Consider the following 24,163-nt stretch of genomic DNA (forward strand, 5'->3'; position numbering starts at 1 on the left):
AATTAAAGAAGAAAAGGAATAAAAAAAGGAAAAAACTTATTTTGTTTCTTAATTTGATTGTAAGAGAAAATAGTAGATTTTAACTTTTCCACTCTTTTCTTTATAAACAAACTACCATAGAAGTAAAGAAAAATTATACACACGCAAATATAAATCCTTCGCACGTGTGGAGTTGTGTTTGACTTGAATAATAGGGCACGGAGGGTACTTTAGGAAAAACATACGACAGACAAGGGTAGTTTAGGTACAAAGTCAACCATAAATACGTGGTGAGAGCACTCTCTGTGATTATCTATGCACAGAGGCCGCTAGAGGCACAGAGATTTGGTAAGAAGAAGAAGGAAAAAACCCTAGAAGAAGAGGAGCGACGAAGACGAAGCTTTATTGACGACTGTAGATCGACGGTTGATGTTCATTGATCGATCGAGTTCAATCACTAGGCTTGTTGTCGCTGATTGAAGCTTAGAAGAAGAAGAAGAACCGAAACTTCGTTATTCTTTATCACGATTTCAAGATCTTTTCTCAACATTCGTTGAACGTCTCTCTTTTGTTTAATCTCCGAAGTTCCGTCAGATCATCAATCGTCGCTGCGATTGTAATCGAAAGAACAGGTATTGAAAACCCTAGTTTTTGATTTAATACGCTTTTTTTTATTGGTTGTTTATCTTCAATAAGAGGAGAGCGAAGGGTTCCATCGTCTCAGGATTTTGCCAGATCTTCGATTTCAAAAGGCATATTTAGGGTTTTACTGAAGAAGACTAAACGGGAGGTTCATGGACAGCCGTCAGTCGGTTTCAACAGATGAGCTATATATGTATATATATATGTCGGAATCGATCCAAAGAGATTCGTCGTCGTGTAGTTTTTAGGTAGGATTCAATGTGCGAAGCTACAATCTGGATGGAGACTGTTTCGTGTCTTTGTTGATAACGTGAATCTTCTTCATGCTATTTTGTCTGGTTTCTCTGCTTCGCTGCTTGTGATTCGATTCAAACAAGCTGCTTCGAAAACACCACATCTGGAACTTCTTGCAGGAGAATTGTTAGGGTTTCTGCATATAATTGATCTAGAAATTTATTATGAGCTATTCTTTTAGCACCACAACCGTAGAACGCGTAAGACAAAATTGGCTTTGCGGATGCGTTTGTAGGGTATCTTCCTCTGACGCTCCGGTTTTTTGCCACATACCGAAATACTATAGTCCTGGCACTGAATGACCAACAAATTGTTAGGGCTTACTTCAGGATCATGCTGAACGCTAAGATTGTCTATGCATCTCTCAAGCTTGCTTGTAGATCGGATGGATATTTTACTCCTAGCCTTTCACATCTATTGGATCTGTAGGTTATGGCTGATATTTTGTATTTTTAGTTTCCTAAATTCGAACACTTTGTTTGCAGAAAGCTGCTGTTCTTGTGCTTCATATTCATCTTGGGTTAATTCAAGAGAATTGGGCCTTTGGAGTTCATATTCAAAGAAAGGGAAATTTTATCGTAGCAAAATCTCTTAGATGATTATTGCTGACCCTTTGTTTAATTTTTGAGATGGGTCTTTTGAAGGTTGTGGGTGCAAAACTTGAGATCAAAGGATCTTCTCCTCTAAAGATGATTACTATTGTCATGGTGGTTTTGGAATTTTTATGGGTCATCAGTCTGTTGGCACGGTTCGGATGTTCTTGGGTCGGCTTTCAGTTAGTACAAGTCAGATAACTTGTTTGAATATGTAGATTGCTTTGATGCCTTATTTGGCATTGCATGAAGTAAAAATAAGAATTCTTGCACAATATGTTATTCTGATGGATTTATAGGTTCCAATTTTGGGTGTCATTTATTTCACTTATTGAAGTGATGGCTTCAATGTGATTCCCCTACAATGTTACCTGAAGTCTTTATTGTCCTTATTTATTTGGTTGCAAGTAACTTTTAATGTTAGGAATCAGCTATGTCTAAAGCTACAATGTGATCTGAGGGAGTTTTTGCTGGCCTGAAAACTTGTTACCACCATCTGCCCCAAGGTAATTGCCTATGGAGGCATATGCTGGAAGTTGATGGCTTGATGACCATTCTTTTTTATAGTCATACAAAATTTTCTTGTAGTATGTGCTTGTAATGCTTATTAGTGTTCTAATTTTGTACATTTTAGAGTTGAGTAAACCTCTGGCACTAAGAATTATGAATTATGCTATGATATTGTTGATATTTAATTAATATAGAGATATTGATGGAGTTAATCATATTCAGTTATATACTGTGTGGTTGATGTTTTCAATACCTTTGAAAATATTCTTGAAAAATTTAATGAATCTTGAGTGATTTGTAAATTTTGAATTTGTACAGTGGATATGAACCAAAAACATACAGCATTTGGAGTATGTTATATTGATGTTCAGAAATATGAAAGTTGTTATCGTTCAAAATATGGAGCTGTTATACATGAACACCATAGCTTGTTATTTTAAAAAATATTTGATTACTATCTCAACCCATGTTTTTTATGGTCTATCACTTCCCTCATCATTCCCTCAATGTGGAACCACTGCTATTTCTTGTTGTATGATTGATCTTTGTTGCATATGACCAAATCATCTTAATTGCTTCTCTCTCATTTCAGTCCATTATGCTACCTCAATTTGTTCCTTTCTAATTTTATCATCTTCTCTTGCCACGCATCCGTCTCAATACTTTCATTTTCTCACTGTTTATTGGTGGATGTTGTCTTCTTCAGGGTTGGGTAGAAAAGGAAATCAAGTAGCAAAAGCATCCTGTAATGCTCGTGTGGCAGACCATTAGTTGATGGAACAGGACCTCTATCAGCAAGCATGCTTGGGTCAGTTGATCTAGAACTTACAAACTTTATCGATCCCGACTTAACTTGGAAGACAGTGAAAAAAGGTTCCAGGAGTTCATCTAGACGCTCTAGGAGACCAACTGGGAGAAGCTTGAATATTGGTATGCAACTGGATGATAAAAGCCCCAAAGGGGTGGAGGATTCATCAGTTTCTGAACCGGAGAAGGTACATTTTCTTCTTCTATCCATGATGTGTATAACCAGTTAGACTCTAAAATCTCATGATGTTAAACTCTTTGTCCATTTGCAGCTTGGTGTAGCTGTTCTTGGCCGACGCTTTGCTGACAAGGTAGAGCATGTACCAATCAAGAAAAGGAGACTTTTGCTCCGGTCTCCATCACCACCACATCAGACCCCTCTGGCACAGCACGAGGAGCCTCTATCACCGCGATCTCAGACCCCTTCACACCCTGAAGAGCCCAAGCGGCTTCTAGATGATAATTGTGCTTCTGATCGTTGGTGGTATTCAAATTCAGTTTCCAAGCAGAAGATGGGGGCATTCGATGGTTCTATAGCAGTTCAGTTACGTCAAGATGTTGATGGTGGAGTTATGATCGGGAAACTTGAGGACTTCTCAGGTATTGCACTTCTCGCAGCTGCTGCCTGCAATAATAGCATTGGTGTTGATGTTGATCATGCCAAGGAGGGTGAAGTGGTGGAAGAAATTTTGCCACAAGAAGGGAACGAATCATCTTTATCTGCCAGACCTTTAAAAGAAACTATTACATCTTCTGAAGAAGTCAATTTGCAAACAGGGTCTGTATATGAAGATAACATGGATGGTTCATTTGTTCACGATAATTCTGTGTCTGTTTCAAGGAATGAGGATGATGGGGAAGTGAAATGTTCTGTTCCTTCAAAAGATGGCCGGTTACACTGGGACTTGAATACTGTGATGGACGCATGGGAGCAACCCTGTGCTGATTTAACTATTCATTCTCAAAGAAATGCTTCAGAAGGTGTGTCAGGTGATGGTGGACACATTGAAAAGCTGGAGAATTTGGACAGTTGTGAGAAACAAAGGGTTGTTGACGATAGCCAAAATGATATAGAAAGTAAGGTGCAGTCTAAGGTGTGCGAAACAGTTTCTGCGCAATTTGAAGCATGCTCAGGAGCTGAGAGGACCTGTTGTGAAGAAAAATCTGTTTCTGCATCAATAGAACATGCTCTGGCACCTTTAAAATATGCTAGTGCTGATACACAAGCTTTAACCCAGGTGGTCAGCACTGACACATCCCTTGATAAATTCTCCTGCTCTGTTTCAGATCATATTTCAAGCAGCGCATGTGTATCTGAGGAAAAGATAAATGCAACTCCCATCTGCGTTGTTAAGCAGATCAAAGAAGATTGTTGCAGAACTACCATGCAACTTGGGGAAATTGTATCTTCAGAAGGTGTTCAGCTCGGGAAGCTTGATGGTCATTTCCCTGATGTGCCAGTCTCAGAGAAAGCTATGTGCGAGATTGACAGCATTCCTTGTAAAGATGGTGGTGGGGATTCTGGAAAAACATCTGGGTTGCTTGATAATAGGACTTCACCAAAGGAAGAGATTAGCATTACCACCTGTCAAACATTAGATGTTGATTCTTTGAGTAAATCAGATAAAATAGGTCCTTCTGGTCCTTCCCATCCTTCACCCAAGTGTGAAAATTCGTCTGCACTAGGAACCTCTGATGTGGAAGGCCTACCTGTTGCAAGTCTTGACTTGAAAGAACAAGATGATAATGCTTCTGCAGCTGGTACTTCTCTAAATGGTTATGCATTATGCCTTGAGCCTAAGGAGCTGCCAGAGTCTTGCAGAAAAGTTGTAGTCCTCTCGCACGAGTCATGCAAACCTTATGATAATGGTCCCGGTATAGAAGATCCTTCTGATGATTGCTATAACTCAGATGTTTCTCCTGATGGTAGGGGAAACATGGTTGATGTGGATATGACTGAACTACAGACAGGTTATGATTCTCCATTTGAGGATGGAGAATTAAGGGAGGCAACTGCATATTCCTGGGAGGAGAATGAAGTTGAAGGAGAAACCGAATTTGTGGACTATGAGTCTGATAATGGAGTCACAGAGGACTTTGACGCCGCTGGTTTTACTATGTCAGAAAAAGTTGAAGTTGAGGACTGTGGCACAGGAGCTCCTTTAAAGGAACCAAGCCGTTCTGCAAGTTTAAATACAAAATTTTCTGGACGGGATCAATTGCCTGAAGGTCGTGAATGTTCTACGGATAGGACAGGGGAAGTTAATGATGTTAGCCTACAAAAAATCCATACTTCTGATTGCATTGATGGGCTTGATGTGAAAGGTTTTTCCATGGCGGAGGTTAAATCAAGGGCATCTAGGGGGAAGCTGTCCTCACAGGTTGAGGGAACATCATGTTCTGATGAAATACAGGGCAAGGGTGCTGTATTTATACCGCGGAGCAGGTTACTTATTTATATTTGTTATCTTTTGGTTTTCCAATGAACTTCTTTAATTGATTGATTGCTAATTATTCTCTCTCTCACTTTTTTTTCTCCTCAGGAACATTGAAGGTTCATACTACCGACCTGAAAGGGAGTTTGATTCTGAGAAATTCCTGGGAAGGGACAGATCCATGCTGCAAATGCATGACAGAAGCCAGGATGATGGTCACTGGGTTGATTCTTCAGCTGGCTATTGGGATTCAAGGAACCGTTATTCAACTAATTCTCATGTTCCGCATGGTCCTGGACATGCCAGGCGAAGAAGCCTTATTGCAAATATGGCTGCAAAGGTTGAGGGACTACCTCGTGATCACAGAAGACCTATAAATTATTCCTCGAGAGGTGGGTATAGGCCTCCCATGAGGAGATCACCAACTGACAGGGATGATGGTTACGGGGTGCATAGGAGAATGCTACCAATGAGGGACATTAACCGTAGTAGGAGTGGGGACAGGTCTGTAATATTGCGACAAGGGGTGAGTAGAGGCCTCAGGGGTGAATATAATCGGCCTGGTTTTGACGACCCTGCATCATCTGTTCGTGTGCCACATTATGTGGCCAGGAGAGAGCGAAGCTTTTCCCCCATTCCCAGCAGAGGTGCTCATTTTCCCCGATCCCGCAGGAAATCACGGTCAAGATCCAGAACTCGTTCTCCTCCCCTTGCATGGCATTTGCAGAGAGAGAGAAATGTGGGTGGTAGATGCGACAGTAGATCTCCAGATTTCAGGTCTGAGGGCCGAATGAAGAGAATGAGGATACCCTTTCAGAAGTCCAGTTTTCCAGCATACGAAGAAGAAAGTTTCATGCCCCTGCCAGGTGGTCGGATTTCCCCAAAGTATAATTCGAGATTGATGAATGATCGGAATTCTGTGGGTGATCATTTTAGGGACAGGTCACCGCCGCCTGTGAGACAGTTTCAGCGGAGGCAAAGATTTGATTTGGTGGGCGATTCTCCTGGAAGAGTAAAGTCGGACAATTACTTTAGACCTATGGTACGTCGTGGAAGATTCAGTGGGATGAGTGGAAGCCCTGGTAGGGGTCATAAATTTGATGGCAGTGATGATGATAGAAGGAAACCAGGTGGTGAGAGGTACGAAGAAATGATGATTCGTAGAGTGAGGCGCTATGATAATGGTGGTGGTGTGGTGAGGCGGTTCCACTATGAGAAAGAAGAATGTTTCGAGGCGCATAACAACAACAACAACAACAACAACCATAACGAGGATGAGTGCATTACCACGACGACGCGTACTACTGGGAGAAGGATGTATATAAGGAATAATGGTAGGGAAGAGAGGGGGGGCGGCACAATGCGATATAACAACAATGAGAACAGCAGGATGTATATAGGTAGCCCCAAGTCATCTGGAATTCGAGATTTTGAGGAGGATGCATCACCACCCAGAAAAGGATGATGACTTTTGATGGCTTCTTTTGGATTTTCATGTGCCTTCTTTTCCTTGTGGGGGTTGGTTGGCTTTGCTGGTAGGTTAGGAGATCGATCTTTACACCTGTTCCAACATTTCCAGTTCTGTTCTCTTTTAGAGAGAAGCATTTCTAATTTTAATCTCTCTTTTTTTTTTTTTTTTTTTTTTTGCCTGATTTTAGTCCTTAGTAGTGCTCTAGTTTTTTTGCCATCTGATGATTTACTTATTAGGCTTCTTGCTCTTGTTTTAATTTTCTTTGATTTGTATTTTTTTGGTTCCTTCTCCCTTTTCCTTTTGGCCGCCTCGGCTATTGTTACCTCTATATATCAAGTCATAAAGATGAATTGAGTTATTAAAATCTCAATTTGTATTTATTCAATTTTCCTAGCTAATATTCCACCGTCATATGTGAATTTACCATATAATTGTGGCCGTGAGCATTATATTATTTTTTTAACGACGGTGGTAGTGCCGGGATTGCTTTCGTAATGATGATAATAGTCGAAGCACATTTTCGTAATTCTGGGTGTGGAATGTGTGTTTGAGGTTGGGAACTTTACCTGCCTGTGTTTGGAGTTTTGGTCTCTGGAGGATATTATGCCTGACGATGCTTTAAAAACAAATACATCAACAATGGTTGGTGGTGGTGTTTATTTTAGAGAGAATTAAAAAACTATATGGACTTTAGTGGGCATTCTGTGGAGAGATAAGGACTTGTTGCTTAAAAAAGAGGAAAGCGAGTTGATGATAAAAAAAAATATCTTCAGTCAACTTTAGCATTGAATGGGATGGGATTGTGGAGAGAAATGCAGCACAGATGGTTTTCGTTGACCGGGTGATATAGTTTAAAATACTGAAGAGGGGCTTCTTCAATCACGAATTGATTTGTTTATAGAAGAATATAATATAAAGAGGCCAAGTTCAATTTTGAAACATAATCACAGCTACCAGCATCCAATGGGAGTTGCTCATTTGGTCTTGTTACCGACACACATTTATTGTTTGTCGTCCACGATAAAGTAGAATAGTGGATGGTATCCTGCGTCCGAATACTTGGGTCTCATCAGGATTCACATGTGGCTACCCTCACCAAATATGTTGATGTACTCATTTAATTTAGGTGCCCTAAAAATATAGAATGATTTCTTTCAACTACAACAATATGAAATCCACTTTTTTGCTGTTCACTACACACTTGCTTTTGATGTTTTAGGCAATGCCAAATATAAGCAATAATAACTAAAATTGATCAACAATTTTTTAATATATATTATGAAAAATAATTTTAAAATGCATAAATTACTCTAATAGTATAATATAGTATACAAAAGAATGACAAAATTGTTATTTTATAAAATTTAATCAATGTAAGTGTGCTGAAAAGAAAAAAATTAAAGATTGTCAATTTAACAGACACCTCAAATTTAAAAAATAAAACTAATAAATGTTAAACCGTCTTATCAATATGTAATTTTTGTCTCACATGGTTTGCCACCACCATCTCTGACACCACCACCACCACTATTTCTAACAGCATTACTGTTACCTATCTAGTATTTTCCCCGATGTTGTTCGCTATTTATGGAAGGATGCTTCTCGCATTATTGAATAACTCAAAATTTCAAGAAAATATATGACCAAATACAAATGTGGTTTGACCGACTTAGACCTAACAGGAAATTCAAGAAAAGGAGGGGAATGAAAAGAGTGTGTTATTCCAGTGAGGAATGCTAATTATAGTTGCGCACTGTCCATTCAGAGTCATCAGTTATGATAGGTTAGTTTTGAATGCATTAATTAGTTTGAAATTCTAATTTTATGGGACTCTACTAATATTACTTTTTAGACAAAAATACCCTTTTAAATTATCTAATATTTCTTCTTCTCTTCTCCTTTAATTGAGTATGTGTGGTTAGTTATGTAATAGGATAATTTATTCACAAGAGAAGAAGAAAAAAAAAAAAAAAAAGAGAGAAAAAAATCCAAAAAGAATAAAAAGAAAGGTAAAAAAAAATCAATTATATATTTCTTCCTTCTTTTTTTTTCCTATATATATATATATGTGTGTGTGTGTGTGTTTCTTTTTGTTTTTATTTTTAATTTTTACAACTATCCTTGTATAAATGGATTTAAAAAAAAAAAAGGAAATAAAAGAAAAGGAAATAATTCCTTCACCAAACAAGAAATATATACGTGTATAAAACTAATTTTGTATATATATATTTTAAATCTCAGAATCTATCTTGTTCTTTTTCGGATTTTTTTCTCTTATTATTATTATTTTTACCTCAGGATTTATTTATTGTGAATGAATTATCCTATCTAACTTTTTTTTTTTTTTTTTTTTTTTTTTTTTTTTTTTTTTTTTCAGAGATAAGAAGAAAGACATAATTTACAAAGGTATTTTTGTCTAAAAAATAATGTTAGTAGAGTCCTTAAAAATAGAAACTCAAAGTAATTAATGCATTCAAAACTAACTAATCCTAACTGACAACTGTAAATGGGCAGTCGCTTCCGCGACTGCAATTAGCATTTCTTTATTCTAATATCATTTTTGCTTTTTCACTGAATGTTGAATCAAAATTGTTAGATAGGGTACGTAAATCATGATAATTTTGAACCTCAATTCACCCTGCGCTTTTAAACAAGACTTGGTTTAAGTGTATAACAAAAGAAAATGGACATTGAACAATTTGCTTAGATAATACGTGTATAACAGCACAAACAATAACAAGCCCTCTTTTCCACTCACAATTGTAGAAGAAAATAACATATCTGACCATGCGTGCGAACACACACACACACACGCACAAACATGGTACTACATGCATCACCAGTTAAAGCTAATGGACTCAAAATACAGGTTATCTGCTAAACCAGATGAACATATCTTAGCAACCTCATGACGCATCTTCCTTGGGCCACAAACCAAAACTCCAACATCCGATCCTTTGCATTCGAATAGTATTTCTGCAATGCCAACATACAAACTTAGTTTCATGAGTTAAATACATTTATGGTTTGGCCTTTAGCATGAGAATTACTATTATCAAAACAGCAACAAACTTACTCTTGAGATCAGGCCTTGTACCAAAATGCACCTTAGTAGCTTGAACAAGGGACTGGTGTGGAAGACTTTCGAGCTCTCTGTCTGCACCACATAACCATGACCCCAGTGAAGTTGTTGGCATTGGCACTTCCAAGTTCTGAATTTGATTCCTTTCTATGTTGTTTTGTTTCTTTTGCCAGAGAAAAATGGCACTAGATTCTATAAACACACACACACACAAAAGAAGGATTTCCCATAGAGTTCTTAAGGTGAAATGGTAAATCTTGTCAGTGTTGTGATCAATGGGATATATATAGTAACGAGTTAGAATCCCCAAGAAGACGAGAAACATGGCAAAGGAGGAGGAGATTGTTATGCCGAGCCAAAGACTACTGTTGGGACCAAGCACTGCAGAAATAGGTGAGTCCATTGGATTTGGCTTGAACCATATGGTATGGAGGAGCTTCTGAATATCAATGACAGGCTGCTCTTTTTCTCTGGTCACATAGGCTTCTATTTGCAACCGTATTGTGGATACTTCTAGAGGGGTGCCAGTTACGGGAAGCAATAGGTCTAGCATAGTGAGATCAGCTGAGTTCTTGAAGGCACAAACAAGAAGAATTCTTGGAATCCTGCAGTTGGGATGGGTGCTTCGAAACAAGATCTCCCGGATTATGGAGATGAAAGGAGCGATGCCGCTGCCTCCACTCACCATCACCAGCGCCTCTCGTCTGTGACAAGATCCATCAAACTTAATGAGCATCTAGTCAAGGGGCAATGGAGCATGAGACAGTACCACCACAATTAATTAATTGCGTTTGGACAATGCTTTAAGGGTGGCATCAAACTGCTAGAAATCAAATCTGTTTTTTTCAGCTCTTTCTGTGTTAAGGGATGATTGTAGGGAGGCCAAAGGTTGTCTTGTTAAAACGGTTGCGTTAAACATGGTTAATACACATTCTGCAACTTTTTGTTGCTAAGCTTTTTCCTCTAAGGTTTTAGAATTGATTAGGCAGAGAGTGTGTTCTGTATCTTTCTATTTTGGTAGTCAATATATTTCTCTTAACACACACACACACAAACAAAATTCTCTATACTATCTAAATGTAAAATAAAAGTAAACCGAACAACATGGTATCGAAACAACCTAGCAAAGGACAAACCAAGGGAAGTCACACCCTTCACACACAGTAATCAACCTTGTACTGAAGTTTTCTTTAGTCTTGAAACTGACCTTAGAAAATGAGATGAGGTGGGCCCATAGGGTCCTTCAATGGAGACTTGAAGTTGAAGATGGTCTGTAGAGGAAGAAAGGTCTTGGTAGAGCTTTTGAGTCCAACTTCCCTGACTTTTGACTGTGATGCTGAGCATTTCTGGCTCCACATGGCAGTTGGAAGTCACAGTAAAAGGGTGCCACTGCAACTTGGAGATGCTAGGCACATTTACAAATAAGATGCTTGTGGGGTTATACTTCAAGCCTGCCAAAAAAGATTGTATTAAGAGTTTGATGTACCAAAAAATATTTTGTCAATTTTCTACCTACGGATAAAAGATTGTAGAAATGTAGCCTCACCTGGACTTTTTGAGAAGTTCAGTTCAACAGTGCCACAAGGTAAAAGGCGAGATGAAACCAATCTAGCCCTTTTTTGTGACTGTAAGAATCTTAAGTATCGATCAATTAGGAAGAGAAAAACCCCTGGAAGGATCATGCAGAAGTAGGCGACTCCAACGTGCAATATGTAAAAGAACAGGTAGAGAGTGTAGAGATGGTGGGTGTAAAAGAAAACCTCAAACATCTTTCTCCTAACGCGTGGAATGCTTGTTGCCCACATTGCTAATGCAAATACAAATGCAATCTCTCCAGCTACATTGGGTACCCAATCTCTGCTCCATTTTAGCATCTGCATCGTCAAAATCTCATTCAGTCCACATTAAAAGCACAGTGAGAGAGAGTCCGAGAGAGCAGTACCATCTAATTTCAGCATCCATTGCAGAATATAAACATCATGCAAGAACTGCATACACATGCCTGCCATGTTCATTACCAAAATATTTTTTGGTGGTTGAAGGTTGAGAGTTAATACAGGAAGTAAAGGAATAATAATAATACTCCCTCGGTCCATAATATAAATAGATGTTCCTTATGGGAAGTAAAACTTTTTAAAGGGACATGTAATTATTGCATGGTCCCTTATTGGAACTTTTTAAGGGGACATGTCATTAACTTTTGTTTTTCTTATGGGACCAAAATAATAATAATAATAATGAGGAAATTTTGCTAATGTTCTGAAATTCATTGTAATAATTTTGAACATAATTTTTTTTTCCTAGTTAGTACTCACACACACTTATCTCTTCTAAAACTTAAACCCTGACCTCCCTTTGGGAGGTAAGAGGCTAATACCGCTAGGCTACCAGCTTGTTGGTAATTGTAAACATAATTGAACCGTATAAAATAAAATGGGGTTGGCTGTGCTTGATGTATAGGGTCCTTATGATTTAAGTATTTTCCACAAAATTGCAGAAAATTTCGCTACGCACAAACTCAGATCATCACATTGAACGGTTGAATTCAAACATAATTTGCGGTGTGATATATTAGTGGAGCGCCTTGTCATGTCAGTTTCAGAGATGATAAATGGTGCCTATGATACTAATTAACATGGTCCACACCATCAATAATTCATCCTTTTTCCTTCATAAAGTAAAAAGGTAGAGGAATCCAAGTCTACCTTCAGATTTTCTCTAGTACTGTCAAACAAGAAAAACAACACTCTTTGATTGCAGCAAAGAAAGGCACACGAAAATTCCAATCACACACAAAAGAAGAGGAGTCAAAATCTTTTATCCCACCACAAGTAGCAACAAACAAAATAAAAGAAGAAACAAGACTAAAGACTAGAATATCTAAGGAAACAAAAAAGCATAGCATTATTGAGTGCAAGTACCTCAGCCATTTGATCAGTCATAGCCCAGTAGATGAAGAAACCTATGCTATGTGCTGAAAAAAGGATCATTGAGAGATGTCCAAGCCAGATATGATACTTGATACTGGACTCTGATGTGAGACCAACAAGAGGCAAAATGGAAGATCCCCGAGTAACGGGAAAGAACAAAAATGCCCAGCATATGTTACCAACATATCCGAGTCTCAATGATACACTACGGAACTTAGCTTGCCACCTGCCAATGCCAACCACAGCAGAGCAATTACCTTACAGAAATTAAAACCTCTGAGTTAGAAAGGAGGCATATGTTTGCTTAGCAAAGTGAATGGTTTTGAACTAGGTGGTACTAATACAAATATAGGCTATTATCATAAGAAGTAACACATAAAATGGGATAAACTATGGATATATAACCAACCTAAGAAAAAAAAGAGTTACATAAATTCATTATAAATAGTTATTGGGAATTTAACTGAAGCATTGTCACATACACTTTCTCCCCATGTTTATGCATATGAAGGTGACCAAAGCTAACATGTAAGTAGTTAGCAAGAGACCAGATCAGAAGTGCAACAAACATAGCAGCAAAAGCAAGCTCCATTGCAGTAACAATTCCCAGAGGAGCCAGCACAAGTACCGGGCGTCTCCAGAAGGTTAGACGGTGGTTCTTAATGGCACTACAACCAGTTCAACATATGAACATATTGTTAGTCCGTAGATCATATGACTCAAAACAGCTTGCTTTAATTTTTAAGTGATAAAGGGGGAAAAGTGAAGACAAATGTCCAAAGAAATACTAACCTTTCAGAGTGAGACTTCTCTTGTTTCGTCTGAAACTGAAGATAAATGCAACCTAAAGCAGCTATGAACATCATGGGGAATGTGAAGAGCAGAAGATTTATCCCTGAAAAAGTGGTACAGTTAGCACACAATATCTTGAAGTGGTGGAGGTCAGGTTTAAGCAAGAGACTAGCGCGCGCACAAATACACACAAAGTGAAGTGTACATGCAAGAGACCAGAACAAAGACCATGACATACAAATGAGCAAACAAAAGCAAACCTTGCCCTCCAAAATATGTTGAATTGAGCTTGTTATTTAGCTTTGGAGTCCATGCATTTTTGTAAGTCTTTGTTGGCAACATAATCCAAACCAGAAGCCACCCAAGAAACACAAGAACAAAAATCATTCTTAGGTTTGCGTGGCTGCTCATATTTTTCACTTGGTAGTTTTAGTGGAAAAGGCCTTTTCACTGAATTGGGATCTGTTATTCAATACAATCAACTTTCTAATATGCTCTAAAAAACTTCACTGATCTATTTATAGAATTCGCAATGCTTTGTATGTCATCATGTGTAACATTACAAAGAACAGCATGATTCATGCACATCCGCACAATGTTGTGTAGATGAAGTTCATTGTATAGGCTTCTCAACTAGTGATATGGATATTTGTTAAAAAGTCGGAATAGTTGCATTCAAATGTTGCCCATTAAACAAAGGAAGAGTCAGTATATATTTTAGAGTTTTGTTGATTATTTATATCTCAAAAAATTCTTTCAGGTGACAACAAAGAGTGATACATCCAAGGTGAAAGATAAATGAGTGAATACATTGTTATTAAGGCAGATCAGAATTGATGTAGGACCCTAGGTTCAATGCCCTTCACCAGGTGACCAAGTGAACTGATGACTTGATGTTTTTTACAGTGAGCTTTCTCTTCATCATACAAGTGAACCTAATACATATTAACTGTAAGCAAAAAATCTTAATATTCCAAAAGTCATATGCATCTGAACAAATTACTTTCAGGTCTTCCCACAGTCTAAAAGGCCCTATGGATGAAAATGTGAGTTCCAGAAAATTTATATTACACGGACTCTTCAAAAGTATGTTAAGTATTCGTGTCAAACACACACGATACTTAGACATGAGTATGAAACATGTGTCCAACACTTTTGGTCGGATATGCATCTAAAATCATATCTGATATAAAAATGTTATTTATTCTAGAAGATAAAAGAAAAACGTCAAATAATACAAATATTTAGCAATGGCCCTGTGTCCTTGTGTTAGTGGATTTGGTAGATTCGATGCTCGGACACATACCCATGGCCCATGACATTTACTGGAGTCCATGCACCATAGCAAACAATTGACCACATGTATAGTTGATATTTCATTTTCTTATAAAGCAAGGGATGCCTTTTTATTATTCCCATTATTCATATAAACTTGCAGAATTTTTTTTAAAGTATTGCAACCCTGCAGTACAGTTAGAGTACTAGGTAGAAGTGAGAAAATATGCTGTGTGTGTGTGTTTTTGTGTGTTGCAGTTGACATTTTGGTGGGCAACATGCATATATAAAAGAGCATCACACATAATCAGCAGTATTCAATTACCTAAACAAAGAATTCGTAGACCAGAAAACAGAATGTGGAACAATTGTAGTTTTATGAACTGGAAATTTGTCATATCCAATATCACCATCATCATGAGATCCTATCAATCTTCTTGAGTTTATTATGTACTAGTTCATTTAATTGACTTCTAAAGTGATGGGAGTTTAAGGTTTGTCACTGCTTATACATTATTGAGTTGAAATCATCTGTTCTTTTGTCACAAGCACACGTATCCCTACGCAGTTCACGTGCAAGAGAAATTATTTAAACAGTTCCGACTGCAAATAATTGAATCACAGATTTTAACAAGTCATACACAATAATTGTATCATTAAACTTTATCAAGAAACGAAAGTGCAGGCCTCCAACTGAGCAAATTTAGATTCCAGTTTGCGTAATTTGGCTTATTATATTGACCCACAATTTTTTTTTTTTTTTTTTGAGTTGAGCATGATAATTAACAAGTAATAAAATCCGATCAAGCTTGGCATGTTTATCTGATGAGTCTATTACTGAATGGATTATGAATTGCCACTTGCTCTATTCATCTTACAACACTAACCACTATCATGCCATTTCATCAAGTATGGGGACCAACATTTATGGATCTGCTTCAAAAGATCAAAGGAGTAAAAACTTTTTAACTGAAGGTCTAACCAATAAAAGGGAAAAAATTGACTCACTGAACAAATAGCTTCTTGTAGAGAGTACTGAATTGTATTATTGGTGTAACAAAGAAGAACTCCCCTACAATAAATGATGGTATTATATCTTTCACGACATTTTTAGCCAAGGAGTTGAAAAGAAGTAACAGGATGCCCCACAGCAGCAAATTGATCATCACTAAAAGGTGGCAATCGCGAATTGATCAGTTTCTCCAATGAATTTATTCAAACATGCTGCTACTTTTATTGCACAAAATATGAATTGGCAATTACATAGGTTACAGATCAGCCCAGCCATTGTATTCAGCATTAGCTTTACATGTACTTGAGAACTGCAACTCCAAAACCAATGCCAAGAAAAGTTGCAATGGCAATTCCAAAAATGCCAGCAAGAATACCAGGAACCACTAAAGAACTCCATCCTTTGGCTGTTGCCATCCCACAAGCCGTTGTAGGGCCTCCAACATTAGCATTCGATGCCAAAAGCAACAACCTGAGGTCAAAGCGAAAAAGCTTTCCCAGTCCAAGGATCACGACAAGATGTACACCAATCTGGACAAGAGCAAACATGAAAATGCTGGGCGCTGTATTAATAACGTTCCATATGCTCCCACTTGCACCCACCACAGTAAAAAATACCTGTTGCTCCAAAAAAATGGAAAATGGCAAGTCAGCTCTTGATGCAAAAGAAAGAAAGACAAACTCAGCTTAATCATAATAAAGAACTAGGGTTCTTTATCTGCATAGCCTCAAGCGTTTTTTTCAGATCAGTGCATAGCCTCAAACGTATTTTCAGGAGTTAACATAATCTAGTATAGAGTTGCCAGACTAATTTGCCAGTACTTCTCTCCCAATACACAAAACTAAGCAGTGCTCTACCACACTCCAGTTATAAGTATCCCAATCATGTATCACTGCAGCCAATGAGGCTCATAGGGGCAGCCCTCATTTTCCACTTCTTTGGGCATGCACCTTAAATGGTTGGTTCCATTATGAAGCTTTACTGTTATTGGTCATTTACATTGCTTAAGAAAAATAAAATTGGGAAAAGACAGCAGTGGTAATAATTTTGTAAATAAAGTAGATGAGGTAAAAGCTAAATTGCATCCCTGCTCTTAAGCAATAAAGCACCCATCTCTTCCCTAGCCATAACCACCCAATATCTTCTCCCATCACAATTGTTCAAATTCCACTCTAGAAGTAATATTATTTGAATACCATGTGGTTTTCATCTCAAATACGCATTACACATGCCATTCCCACTATTGTTTCTGCACAACAGTCCTGTAACTCAAATATTTCTCAAAATTTTCGTTCAAACATATAATTCTGAAAACTTATGCTGCTCACATCTTCCTTATCCGAATCAAGATCTATTTCCAGGTTCTTGTAGCAGTGCTTCTAAAATGCATGCTAGCCTAATTGAACAACCTCAAGGTTCATAAGAGTGGGGAGGGGCGCATCCAACAAAGCAGGATCTCCAAGTAGTTCAAATATAATGCCTTACTGAGTTGAATCATCTTCCAACAAAAGCAAGAGGACTCTATGACAGCTTCACGAGGAAAACTAAGGGAAAATAGAACGGTTGAAGTTACCATAGAAAAATGCAAGTGGACTTTATAGTAAACAAGTGCTTCAAAATGATGGAATTTGAGTAGAAGTAGAGGAATTCCGCTAGAAACTAACTTGCCTGCATTAGAATTAGAGCCATAGCCTCACCAGAAGGGGCAAGGCGACGAAAATGTGTTGGAAATACAGTTGCTAGAACAACAACGATTGCCGTAATGACCGGAAGGCTACCTCCTTCAATTCTAAAATAGTTTGTAAAGAAAATGGCAATCCTGCAGATGGCAAAGGAAACAGCAATTGATGTAGCAGTCTGCAGAACAGGAAGTTTGTTGCCTGATTCTGACTCCATATCCATTCCAGCATCTGCCAAAGTTACAGATTAATTAGGACTGGGTTATGGCCGGAATGGCATTCATCTGTTACCATCATTTTGATGCCAAAAGATCATTGTGAGGATGGATGTTTAACTATTGACAACGAAAAATACAAATGGAAAAATAATAAAAGAATATGGACAAATCATTAGTCACTCCTTAAAAATATAATGAACATACATCTCATACTAAAAACTGAGTCCAGCACATTAGATAAAAACCATTTACAGTCAAAAATAAATTCATAGATCAAAAGAGTGTGCCATTAGTGAAAAGCTTAAGTAACAAATCGTCAACCAGGATATCTGGGGTACTTAGAATCAGTCATAACAAAGGAGAACACTGCATACCATTGGTTGTTGGTGAAGCCTCAGGAGGTATTTTAGAAGCAAGTGCAAACAATGTTGTAAAATATACTGCGCAAATAACATTATCTGCAGCTAGTCCTGCAGCTAAAACTGAAGGAGAAACGCCAAGGGCTTTCGAAACAGCAACATAATTGACAGCTACATGAATATAGAAATGGAAACTTCATCAGTTAGGCAGAAAATACTGGAACTTCAAAATTTTCATATTAGATTCTATTATTAGAAAACAATACCTAGCCAGGGAACAGCTAGTGTAAAGGAGCAAGACTAACTTGATGTCATGGTTCAAATCACAGGGAAAATTAAAAAATAGGTTATAAATTCCAAATAAACAAAATATATTTATTTATAGCAAATTAAGAATTTAGGAGATGAAGAAGTTAAATAATATCCTTCACCAAAAATTGTCTCAAAAATTATAAATTAAGTTCCTGCAATAAGATAAATTTCTCTTTCTTGTCTTCCTTTATTTTAGATTATTTTCTCTAATTAGTTTTATTATTTCACGTCATCTGTTTTAAAGTGCATATTTTCCAGTTCTACTTTTTTACATGTTCTTGCATGTCTTATTAATTTACATTTGCATGGCCTGAAATCCAATGTACGTTCTCTCTATTTCGCTTTGCATGCTTGGTGGAGTGTGATTGCTATGTGTGATTTATTTGATTATTTTTGTTTTATCTTATTATTATATTATTATAAGATATGAATTATATTATGTAATTATGTACAGTCCACATAAAACGAGTGATGAGTAGAGGCCACTGGACTTCGGATTACATTCTCTTTATTTCGCTTTGCATGCTTGGTGAAGTGTGATTGTCATGTGTGATTTTATTTGATTTTTTTTTTTTTTATCTTATTATTATATTTTTATAAGATATGAATTATATTTTGTAATTATGTACAGTCCACATAAAACTAGTGATGAGTAGAGTCGGTGGCTCGGATGATGAGTAGAGGCCTACCTTTGGCAGGGCGGGATAAGGTGCTTAAGGTGATTGGCCCCATCCTACTTCATATCATAATCCAAACCCAGTTCTTAGGTGATCACAAATCCTTTCCATTGGAATTGAGAGGGTTCCCATAACTAAGTAGCGATTATATCTAAATGAGGACCATTTCTCGTATGGCCATCTAAGGGTATTCGGTTTATCACCTGCTCACTTCATGGGATTTCGATTTAGATCCATAATCGATGTGGACTTTTCAGTTGTGGGCTTTCAATATAATTTGACCAGGTGATCTATATAAGAGGTCGAAATGGTAATGGATTTCCCATTGTGGACTTTTCAATTAAGTGGGGTACATGAACTGCTTTAGAGTAACAACCCTGCATGCAGACCCACACATCAGCAATTCACAAGTATTCCCTACAAATTACCTCCACCAATATGTCTACCCATGAGTGCAGCTGCTATCTTCCAACTGTCCTGACCTAGTGATCGCATTGGAACCATCAGAAATGCCACCACAGTTCCAATAGTCGTTGCAACTGTCCAAAAACAGAAGAACAAAGGGATGTCAAAGAATTCCAGAGTGATAATGTAGCTATGCAGCAAAAAGAGAGAAGACGCTAAAAAAGAAAATTAAAAGTGAAATTTTCATATACTAAAGAATATTAATTAATTTTATAGGCTATGCCCATACTTGACAAAAAAAGACAACACTAATTATAAAGTAATTGTTAAAATAAGGCAATCATCTTGCACCATATCATACAACAATCACTAAGGAATTCAACCATGGCATCTTCTATGGTGTTTGACTAACAGGCCTAACGAAGAAATACAGAGTTCAACCATTAAAGAACAACACATAAAAATGGACTCATAAAAAGAAACAGCTTTCTTTTGACAAAATATGATAGAATATAGTTCCTCCCTTTAGATTGGAAATTGCTTCTTTCTCCTGCCAACTTAGTTGTATTTTGGAAAGAAGGGGAAACTACTCAACCATAACCATTGAGCCATACCAAGCTACACTTCCTTTAAAAAAATATAATAGAGGCAATCTAAAGACCTCCCAGAGTTATTCGACAAAAGACATGTTAAAAACAGAGATGCAATTACCCTAATAAGAAGGGTGATGACCTCTCCCTTATCCACAAAATCTGAAAGTCTTGACAAATAGATAGAGATCCTAAACATCAAGAGCATCCATTGAACTGATAATGATCTTCATGGCATCTAAGAAAGGATAAACTAATTAATTAATTAAAAGAGAGAGAGAGAACTTCGTCAAGTGATGTACAACTATACTGCAAGGGCTTAGGTATATGTGTTGGATGTCAGAACTTGAAGTGTCATACTCATATTCTAGGACACAAATGACTGCCTAAATAGTTAGTGTCATACTGTTCTTCCGTGTATACCAAGGTGGAAGTATGCGACATTTCATGTCTCACATGTGTATTTTACTTGCTTATTCTTTTTTCTTATTTTCCCTAGTTGGTACTCACACACACATGCCTCCACTGAGGCTTGAACCCCTGACCTCCCTTTGAAAAGTAAGGGCTTGGTACCGCTAGGCTACTGGCCTATTGGTTTACTTGCTTGTTCATGCAAGAAAGGTGAATATTGAGAAGATATAACCAGGAAGTATTGGTGAAGTAGGAACTTTCCCCCTTCTTCTGGTATCAAGTATCTTATTGAGTACATATCCAAGGACACATCGAGACCCAGTACTCATGTTTATGGTATGTGTTTGGTACAAGGGCGTCCCAAGTGTAAAGAGTCCCTACCACATATATAAGGGGAAAAAAATTGCATTACCCAGTGTATATATCGTCTAGGCGGGGTGTGGGAGGAACATATTGGAGACAAATCCAAACTTTGGCATTAGTTTGTACAAAGTGACATCTCTCAAACTTGAGCCCATGACCTCACCTTCATCAATCTGAGATTTTACTATTGCACCAGACAATGACCACAAGTGTCCATGCTACATATATGCACAAAATAAAGAAATTAATACAATTTATAATGGCTTGGTAAGAAATATTTCAAATTAACGAAATCAATTTTTAACTGTAGCTTAGGAGTAATAGAGAACAATAGGCTCTTTTAGAAATGAAAATGTGAAAACAATACCAAGCTAGATCGTCTAGATAGAATTCATATGTCTCACCCACCGAGTAAAACTTTAATAAAATAGTAAACACAGAAAGAAGCAAAAAGAATACCTGATTTAACTCCGAGGCTAACTACAGATTTTGATAAAAAGACTTGAGCTTTTGCTCTTCCATTAAGGTCCATCGTGCATTAAATTCAGAAGAAACATCATATTATATCTCTAACTCATTTTTCTTCTCCTCGTGATCTTTCAATAGTTCGTCAATACTTTGTGTTAAAAAAAGAGAAGCCATTGCTCAAGAGCACTCCAAAATAAAAACAAGAAGTCAACTAACATCCATTTTTTTCCACTTTTTCAAATAGAATGCCCCATCTTCCAAGTATGAAAAAAAACCACATTCTCAATTGCAGAAGCAAAAAAAAACACAATGCATCAGAAGCAATAATATGAGTATATAACGGAAGAAATTCCAATATCAACAAGTATTACCAGATCCAAGCAAGAAAGCCAAGAGCAGTGTCCCGGTTGACTGTACCACCCGACGCAAGTCCGCTCTGAACAACAGCAATGGCACAGCCATCGGAAGCAGAAACTCAAATACAACAGAATATGCTGGCGCTTCACTAGAAATAATCCCCAAATTACTCGCTGCAAGTCCGATCAAAATGCTAACCAATGCACCGCTCAATGTGCTTCCAATTTTGGTCTTCTCGGACCTAATCACATGATCAATTATTAATCAGAAAAAGCAAATCCCAATCCTCTGTTTTTAAAGTTATGCCTTGCAGAAAGAAAAAAGAAAAAAATGTAAAATTCAAAAATTAGTTTGATTGACAGTTTTCTGTTTAAAAATGGCCTAAATTCAGCGAACAATCTTCTGTAGTTCCCTCGACCCCGTTTTTCATTTTGAAATAACTGAACCAAACGGGCCAATATCTTGTTTTTGCAACATTTCTCAGGAAACAAACAGAACATAACACGTTTCCAAGAAGTAGAAGAGAGCATGAAACATAAGCTTTTATTTTCTTTAATTTTTGGCTCGGTAGATCAGGTTTCTTAGCAGTCAAACATTGATCTACTCAGTGTGTGTATGTGTGTATTATAGTGAGAGAGGAGGGGTTACTAACCAGATACCGAGAGCTCCGGTAGCGAAGAGAGCAGTCCAGGTGCCCCATTGATCGTTTGGAGAAATGAGAGGGGAATTCAAATGGGATCTAACCGTTACAGATCGAGTAGGTTTATTGGGGAGAACAAGAGGTGAGATTAGAGGTCGATCGCTGTTATAGGATGATTTTGAATCAAGAAGTTTCAAATTAGCTGTGGAGTCACTTTGACGGGAACGGATGTATGACTGTGTCGCCGCCGCTGGCGGCGGCGGCAGAAACAGAAACGACGACGCCAGTGTGTGTGTGAGAGAGAGATATATGACTGCTTACTTGGAAGTCGGAGACAGCCGGTAAAGGCTATGCTCCGGTCAACAAAAAGTGAACTACTCATCCAATCACAGGTCGCCACTTTGCTAACGTTTAGTGATGTCTAGTCACGGTTAATGAAATGTAAAATGACGTTCCAGACCATGACCTAAGGAATCAAATGGTCGAGATTTAAAGTGGGAATTATTATTTCTTCGAGACGAAAATTCATTGACCCGCAATCGCGTTTAACGACCACCACCATTGTTCCGTATTTCAAAAATTGAATAAGCACGACCTTCAATAATAGAGTCTCAAATAAAAAATATATATTACTTAATCCTGTTAATTCTGTCATGAAAATAATAAAAAATTTCTAAATTTAGGTTTTCTGGATCTCCATACCTCAATACTAAGATTGAAATAAAAAAAATCTTCAAATTCTGGCAATTTATTGGCTCTAGATATAGAAGTACTTGCGTTTAATAGTTGTGTTCCGATTTTGGAGAATGAACTGTAATGATGAAGATGATGTGGATATGTCACTGATGATGTAGATATGGCGGTAATGGTTGAGATTGCAAGGACGATGGAAGAGATTAAGGAGAGAGAGATTGTATAAAGGTATTGGTTAATTATGGTAAATTAACTATGGTTAGGTCTGATAAGGTAATAAAGTGTAATTTTCTAAATTGACTTGGTTAGTTGAAAAGTCCGTTATTTTGGACAGCATGAGAGCCTTCCTGTATATATATATATATCATTCACTGCAATAGAATTCTTCAAGAAATATATTTTATAGAAAGAATAATTTTCAACAAAAAAAAAATAATACTGCATAGAGGAATAGATATAGAAAGAAAAATGGTGAAGTAAAAGACAATGAAATAGTAATTTTATCTAAAATTATTTAGTGTATTTAATATGTTATTTAAAATTGGTTTATTACAAAGTCAAACTATTATTTTAAGGAAGGTAAAAAATAAACAAAATTTATAAATGGGTGGGGGTTGAAGTATATATAAATGGGTGAATTTAACGTTATCCAACAATTTGAGTTTTGGATAAATGGTTAAGCACTTATCCAGTTGATATCAGAGTCAAACTCATCTTTAATTCGGTATCACGTAAACACATTCGAGTTTGGCCCCGGACAGGCAGGGTGGTCCGCTCACAATAAGAGCATTGCGCTGATTCGAATGGAAGAAAATGATACAAGTGAAATATGTCTTGTATTAAATTTGGATGGGTTTTGAATTGTGTATAAATGAGTGGGCAATGAAAAATCAATTATTGAAGTTGTTCGCGCGGTTTTTGTTCCCTACGCCGGTCGATGGACTCTTCGCGGGCGTGCCAGAGTATTTGTACAAAATACCCAAAATATGTAATTGAACACCAGCCTATCCTTTTTTTCGATGGCTGACTCTCAGGCGATTGTGTGGGAGAGAGACTAGTAAGAACTCCCAGCAAGGTTCTTTTATGCCTTATTTGTAGTAAGGACTTTTTAGAGTGTCTAAAGAAATGCAACAGTTGATGAATGTTTGAATGGATGGAATGGCCGAGTG

At 37.3% G+C, this 24,163-nt stretch overlaps 3 protein-coding genes across 3 annotated transcripts; 1 reads left to right on the forward strand and 2 right to left on the reverse strand.

The window, feature by feature from the left end:
* The first annotated feature begins 292 nt into the window (after positions 1-292).
* Positions 293-7,116, forward strand: LOC132312672 (uncharacterized). Its single transcript, XM_059811137.1, has 4 exons — positions 293-611; positions 2,725-3,013; positions 3,098-5,271; positions 5,369-7,116. Exons 2-4 carry the CDS (start codon positions 2,819-2,821, stop codon positions 6,723-6,725), a joined length of 3,726 nt encoding a protein of 1,241 aa, XP_059667120.1. The 5' UTR covers positions 293-611; positions 2,725-2,818; the 3' UTR covers positions 6,726-7,116.
* Positions 7,117-9,398: 2,282 nt separating this feature from the next.
* On the reverse strand, positions 9,399-14,225 carry LOC132312673 (ferric reduction oxidase 4-like). The gene is made up of 8 exons (XM_059811138.1): positions 13,796-14,225; positions 13,536-13,638; positions 13,226-13,411; positions 12,735-12,969; positions 11,360-11,687; positions 11,021-11,264; positions 9,808-10,517; positions 9,399-9,707 (listed from the first exon to the last, which is right to left on the reverse strand). The coding sequence occupies exons 1-8, from the start codon at positions 13,944-13,946 to the stop codon at positions 9,568-9,570; spliced, it is 2,097 nt and encodes a 698-aa protein (XP_059667121.1). The 5' UTR covers positions 13,947-14,225; the 3' UTR covers positions 9,399-9,567.
* Positions 14,226-16,020: 1,795 nt separating this feature from the next.
* Positions 16,021-22,618, reverse strand: LOC132312674 (uncharacterized; the record flags this gene model as incomplete). The annotated part of the gene is made up of 6 exons (XM_059811139.1): positions 16,021-16,439; positions 17,491-17,732; positions 18,094-18,249; positions 19,496-19,606; positions 21,676-21,902; positions 22,314-22,618. Coding segments are annotated over 6 exons (1,365 nt in total), but the record flags the coding sequence as incomplete, so codon positions are not given.
* Between the last annotated feature and the right edge of the window lie 1,545 nt (positions 22,619-24,163).

This window comes from Cornus florida, unplaced genomic scaffold (assembly GCF_030987335.1).
Source record: "Cornus florida cultivar Cherokee Brave unplaced genomic scaffold, ASM3098733v1 CherokeeBrave_3.0.0_Hap2_Chr06, whole genome shotgun sequence".
NCBI lineage: Eukaryota > Viridiplantae > Streptophyta > Magnoliopsida > Cornales > Cornaceae > Cornus > Cornus florida.